The sequence below is a fragment of the Oryx dammah genome, unplaced genomic scaffold (genome assembly GCF_014754425.2).
Source record: "Oryx dammah isolate SB20612 unplaced genomic scaffold, SCBI_Odam_1.1 HiC_scaffold_11232, whole genome shotgun sequence".
In the NCBI taxonomy this organism is placed as follows: domain Eukaryota; kingdom Metazoa; phylum Chordata; class Mammalia; order Artiodactyla; family Bovidae; genus Oryx; species Oryx dammah.
This window is the reverse complement of record NW_024080625.1, coordinates 2,258,919-2,265,673: the sequence shown is the minus strand read 5'-3', so window position 1 is coordinate 2,265,673 and position 6,755 is coordinate 2,258,919. Positions and strand designations below refer to the sequence as shown.

The 6,755-nt window shown below is 37.1% G+C and overlaps 1 protein-coding gene across 3 annotated transcripts in view; it reads right to left on the bottom strand.

Annotated features, from left to right (window-relative positions):
• Positions 1 to 3,449: 3,449 nt before the first annotated feature.
• LOC120861327 (RNA polymerase II-associated protein 3) overlaps positions 3,450 to 6,755 on the bottom strand; it is a 34,850-nt gene continuing 31,544 nt past the window's right edge. For all 3 annotated transcript variants that reach the window (XM_040236968.1, XM_040236970.1, XM_040236971.1), the window contains 2 exons: positions 6,612 to 6,712; positions 3,450 to 4,083 (listed from right to left, as the gene is read on the bottom strand). In XM_040236968.1, the coding sequence (XP_040092902.1) occupies positions 3,998 to 4,083; positions 6,612 to 6,712 (187 nt within the window). In that variant the 3' untranslated portion in view covers positions 3,450 to 3,997. The remainder of the gene's footprint in view (positions 4,084 to 6,611; positions 6,713 to 6,755) is intronic.

The following is a 6,755-nucleotide window of genomic DNA, read 5'->3' as shown; positions in this document are numbered from 1 at the left end:
CAACCTCACCTGTGTGAGCCGGTCTGGGTTTGCTGTGCCATTAGAAAACTGCTGGCCATTAGAAAATTGCTGAATCACAGCAATTTCTGTTCTGTCATTTCACTATCCATCATCTACTCAAGGCAGGTAGCGTGTGGTCACCCCTCCCCTACCTAGCCAGAGCCCACCAGTCCCTCAAGACCCACTCAGACCCCACCTCCTTCCTGCAGTCTTCCCTGCTGCCCACATCTTCAGCTCCAGAACCATCCGTCATATTCCTCTACTGGCCTTTCATCACCCTCGGTCCTACTGGTTTTGCAGCTGTCAGCACGGTGCCAGTCACCAACTGCCAAAGCAGTTGATCCCATGAGCCACGAGGGGACTGCCTATCTCCCAGAGAAGTCAACCCAAACTGAAGGGGCCTCATCTTCTTAAATAAGCTGCCCCCAACTCTGGATCCTGGGATAGGAGGAGCCAGGGCGAACAAGGAGGCCAAACCCTATGCAGGCCCTCTGCACTGTTAACCACAGACCCCGTAAGAGTCACATCTAGTGGGGCATACATAGATTATTAATATTTAGGAAATACAATTACCCAGAGGCCTTTTTTGCTTCAACTCCACAATAAGCATCAGTTACTAAAGGTTTCCAGAGTACTGAAGTGCTCAAGCAGGAATAGCCATTTTCAGAAGAGAGATTAAGGAATTCTGCCTCCTCACCACTGCCACGTTGGGATTAGAAGGCCACAAAGATTGCTATGAAAAATAAAAGATGTCACTCATCATGTTAAATGTCTTATGGCAAGACAGGCTGATGCTGGGGCTAAGTTAAAGTGACGCTATCCATCCTCACACTTCAAGGGGAAATAATTGAATTGTTAAACCTATATAAGCTCAATAAAACAATTAAATTAACAAGGATTTTTTAATCAAGTGCTTCTGTTGGTCCAAATTATTATTGATTTTGATCCATCTGATTTGGGGTTAACCTGTATCTGTATAGCTCATTTTTCTTCTACTTTCCAAGTGATTTCTGTGAAAGAGTTGTGAATAGTGTGCTTCTCCAGTGAATTAGAAGTTTTTCTTTCTTTTTTAATGCCACCTGCTTTATAACTCACTACAGGAAAACAACTGACTCTCTCATCTCTTTTTCAAAAGCAAAAGCTCCTGAAAGTCTACCTCCCACCTTTTCAGATTTGTAAAAGCATGAAAACATGATTTCTTTAAAAACATCTGTGAAGATTAGTGGTAGCAAATTGTCTGCTATCATAATCAGTCAGTAGCAATCCCCCCGCCTCAAAAAAAAAAACAGGAGATGGTATGTAGTAAACTAAATCGACAGCTTCTTTGTGGAGTTTTGTGTCAACATCATTGAACCTTACTAAGGAAAAACCAACTATTTAGCAGATGTGATATATCTGCAGCTTCGAAGAGCCAGGACTAATTGACAGTCTTGCATTAAATAACCACAGTGAGAGAAGAAACGCACTAACTCAAACCTAATCTGGGAAGAAAGGTGGTAATAATCTAGACTGATCCATCCACAAATGTTAACCAAGCATCTGCCATGGACAAAGCCAATGTAGGACATACGAGACAGTGTCATGACCTTCAAAGCAGCTTCAAAATCTAGTATGGGGTCAGGATGTACATACATGAAAAATTAACAAACAAGAAAGAAGTAAAAGGAAGATGTAGCCAATCAAATTCTAACTCTATCCCATACATCAGCCCTGATGGTATATGGAATTGCTTATGATTCCCAGGGCAAGTCAAGGGGCTCTAATAGGTTACATGATCTTCACCTCTGTTGATCCCTCTGCCAGGACCCTCTCCCTCCCATCATGCACCTGGACCATCGTTCCCATAGCTCAAGTCTCATATAAAACGCTGCCTCCTCCTACCCTGTTTCACCCGATCTGATTCGGAGCTGCATTCTCCATGTGCCCTCTCCAAACTGTATCAGAGCACTCATGACACCACACCATACGCGCTAATTCATCTAAGTCCCCAGCTACACTGAGTTACCAGAGGGCAGAGACTGTGCCTGTGTTTCACCCAGCACTCAGTCACCTTCCAGCGCAATGGATTCTCGAGGAATGTTTGAATGGAAGTGAATGAATACCCCCAATCCCTGTGAATACCCCCTCCTTAATAAACCTTAAACTCATCCTGTCTTCCGTTCCTGTGTACCAGCCAGTATAGAATGACAGCTGAGCAAGAAACCTCTGGGTAAAGACCACCTATTACCAAGTAAACACGGGCAAGTCACACAACCTATATATGCCTCAATTTACTCAATCTGTAAATTAGAGATAACAGAACCTATCTCCTAAGGTTGCTGAGGATTTAAATGAAAAAAAAAAATGACATAAACCCCTAATGTCAGGCAAATAAGTACTTCATGTTATCCACTATTATTAGTTCAAACGTTATTCATCTCCTATATTCCTCTAATTGGTCTGTTTCCAGCCACACCATCACTGCAATCTACCCCCCTCATCACTGCTACCAGAATGATCTTAAAAATCAAAACACATGTCACTCCCTTGCTTAAAACCCTTCACTAGTTCCTCATCACTTTCAGAAAACTGGCTTATTTTGTCACTTCATGAAAGGCCCTTCATAATCTGACTCCCACGCCCTCAACCATCTCCCCACAGCCAAGCCTCGCAAGCACCGTTCTGCATGCAAATCTCAGCGAAATCATTTTCTTATTAATGACTTAAGAAAAATTCAAGTCATTTAAAATGCATTACATAGCTTATGTATAAACTTATGTATAAGCAATACTTTATGGCTAAACTTCATTACCTATTTATATATCACAGCAAGACTATACATTTAAAAAAAAAAAAGACTATACATTTAGCAACATATATAAATTCCAAGTATGTTGTAAAACATTGAGCTATACAAATTATGATCATCTTAATAAGTTATACCATGAACTGGAGAAATTATCTCTTTTAAACAGATTGATTATTCCTCAAGTAACTACAAGCACAATAACATGTATGCTGCAACAAAAATAAAGTCTTAAAGTTGACTGTCTTGTTGATGCTAACAGCAGCTATAGGATGGTGACCAGAGGTCTCTAATTTGATTTTAGCAATATTTACAGGATGCCCAAAATTTGCTAGGTTGCTAGCTTGAATATTTACTAAAATTGATTCTTGCTATCAGTTCCATTAAATTTTATAAATATCAAGTGAGCACCTAGCTTTATGCAAAGGACTGGGCCAGGTACCATGCAGAACAAGGATAAGTAGAACATTAGCCCAGATTTCAAAAGTTCACAGTCACCACACTCGCATGAACCATTTACACGCAAGCTATACGCTAACTACCACCTGAAAATTCCAAGTGTTCAAATGTTTCCACCTCGCTTTAGACTATTTGTCTTATATTTGACATATAACATGGATATCATGTGGAAAAAAAACTGTAGCATTAAAATTTAAAGATGCTGTGACTCTCCCAGTAATCTTTTATTAAAAAGTCTAAATAATAAAGTCTTCCTTCAAAAAAACACTAAAAATACACATCATGCAACTAAGCAATTTTATGTGAGTGAACTGGCACAATGATATGAAACCATTTTATAATGAAACAACATGATTACCTACCTAATTCTCTATATATAAACATAATTTTATTATATGCTTATGAAGCAACCTTAACATGTGGTTACAAAAACTCATAAAAATATAAAAATAATGTAACATGAGGCACTGAAGAATACATCTAAACATTTCAAGTGACCTACAAAATAGAATACTGATCTTTACAAGTATACCCCATTATTTATATTTTTATTTTCAGAAAAAACTTATAAATAGTTCACTTAAGTATATTTCTCACTAGTTAATCACAATTCACTTTACTGTTAATTAGCTTATGTCCAAAAACAGTCCTTTTTCTGTATGATTTAATTTTCTTAAAAAGCAAAACATTTAATTTCAGTACAAAATTTACATATGAAATTTAAAGAGGCAATAATTTCAGCAAAAATGGAAATCAACCACCGTATCTTTTCTTGAGTTCTTCAACAGAGTTATCATTCAATCCTGATTTGTCTATGTGATTGAATAATACACGTGTAACTGAAAAAGAAAAAAATTTCATTTGAATCTCCATTTTCTCCAAAGTAAAGCAAAAATTAAAAGGAATAATCAAGTCTGTTAAATACTTTTTACATTTTAAAGCAATCATTAGGGTTATTTGTAAATTCTAATTCAGATATTTAAAGAGCCAACCCAAGAACAGAAAATTATACAGCAACCCAATGATGCTTCTTGCCAGAATATTCTGCTTTAGCAATAAACAATTTCCCCTATATCCTTAATGACATGAACTTTGCAGATTAAACATAATTCATTCTGTACTACCTTAAAGATTTTTGCCCTGTATAACAAGTATACTTTTATTTACTTAATATTCCAATTAACTGTTTTTCAAACCTGAAATCATTTTATTTTAAAATAAAATTTTTTATCACTACTATAAATAGAAAATTAGCAGTAATATCCACAAAAATCATGTTTGATGGGCAAGCTATGTATTTTTAAAATATATAATAAAATATATAACAATTAAAAGTTAAAAATAAGATTTCCTTATGAGTCATATAAAATCTTTATTTTTCATACCAGTGAACTGTCCACAGTTAACATTTTGGAAAACACTGCTAGGAGTTCATACTATATCCCTCAACATTAAAACTAGCTAACAGTTGTTACTAATAACAATGATAATAAAAGACAACAATAGCTACTATTTATTGAATGTTTAGTTACATGCTAGGAACTATTCTAAATGCTTCCATGTTTAACCTAGCAGAGAGTGGTGATCCAACCAAGACAGTAGTATTGGTAGGCCAGTTTGGAGGACCAACTCACATTCTTTGAGTACACTTCAAGTAACCACATCATAGTGACAAGAAATCCATTCAGTCAAGCACTCATACTAAGGCTTTCATGTACTAAGCACTATTCTAATACCCTGAGACCTAAAGAACAAGGTAGATAAAGTTCCTGCTGTCGTGGAGCTTCTATTAGGGAGAGAGAAATACATACTTAAAATATTGTCCTCTATTGCAGTTCTGTCTTATGAAGAAAATAAAGCCAGGTAAGATGACAGACAGTGATGGGGAAGGGGAGGCGGGCAGTTATTTTGAGTAGGCCTGTGAGGAAAGGTGACTCTGAGGTAGTGACTATTAGGTGGAAACTGAATGAAATGAAGAAGAGGCAGGGAAGGACAGTCTCCGCCGAGGGAAACAGTCAAACAGAAAGACCCTGAGGCTACAAGAAGCCTGGCAATTTGGTACATTAAAAAACACAGTCAGTGAGGTAGGCAGAATGACCTTAAACAGTGATAGAAGAGAAGTCAGAACAGTAATAACAAACTAATACCTTCAGGGAATTTCTGGGACTTTTTCTGATTAACTAAAGATTAAGCAGAGAATTCTTTTGGTTTAAGTTTATTAAGAATCTCTCTAAACTAGGTCCACTTCCTTAAATACAACATAAAGAGTATTTTCTTTAGTGATTCAGACTCAATGTCACTGCTACAAACATAAAGAAGAGACAGAAAAGGAGCTCAAAGTGTGTTTCCAGGAGGTGCATTCTAATGATTTTCCTCTTTCTAAAAAAACTAGACTATAGCTTGAAACTCTTGAGTACCACTGACTCTTGAACAACATGAGTTTGAACTGCACAGACCCACTAACAGATGGATATTTTTCAGTAGTAAATACTATAGTACTACATGATCCAGAGTTGACTGAACCTGGATGAAAAACCTCAGATGCTGTGGACTGACTGTAAAATTGTATGTGCATTTTCAACTGTGTAGAGGGCTCGTTCCCCTAACTCCCACACTGTTCAAGGGACAACTGTAATTGAAGTGCCTCCATAGTTTGATTTTACTTAAATTAGGGTTCCCCAAAACTGATACTTTATGCCAAAGACTGAGATGTAGAAATAAATAAGGAATATAATTCTTCAAGTTCCTCACCTGCCTCTCTCTACCCTCTAACTCTACAATTCAGCCACACTACACTCCTTTTAATTTACTGAGTTCAATTTGCCCTCTTCTGCCTCAAAACCTCTACACATCCTCACTCCCTTCATCCGACTCCGGTAGTTTTTTGAGAATTCAGCTTAAATCAAACAAACTCAAAGATATTAGCTGAAAAAAATGGATGTGACCACCTACGCACCCACACCCCGCTGCATGCTCCCGTGGCAGGGACCCTGTACATGTTCCACCATGCCAGGAGCTCAACCATTACACTGATACTATATTTTCAAGTAGAAGAGTTCAGACCACCTTGGTTTAAATCCTGGGTCTGGCTTCCTAGCTGTGGAACCTCAGGCAAGTTCCCTACCTATATATGCCTCAGTTTCCCCTTTTGTAAGAGCAAAATGATAATCATACCTACACCTCACAATGTTGTTTTCAGACTGAAAATTTTTACTTAATTCAACTGTAACTCAATTTAATTAAACTGCAATTAAATTGCATGTACCTTGTACATAACTGACATTCAATAAATATTTTCTATCATTTGTTGAATAAAGGAACACATAAGAATAAAGAGTAAAGGAAAAGCTTTTTTTATAGAACTCACCTTTCTTCTCAGATTCTGACATAAACATCACTGCCATATCAAACCTTCTTAGTTCAGAAAGTCTTTGTAAGATTTCAAAGATGAGTGATGGCTTTTCTTTCCTGAAGTCCAAATAAAAAGCAAATGATCAATTAAAAACAGCTC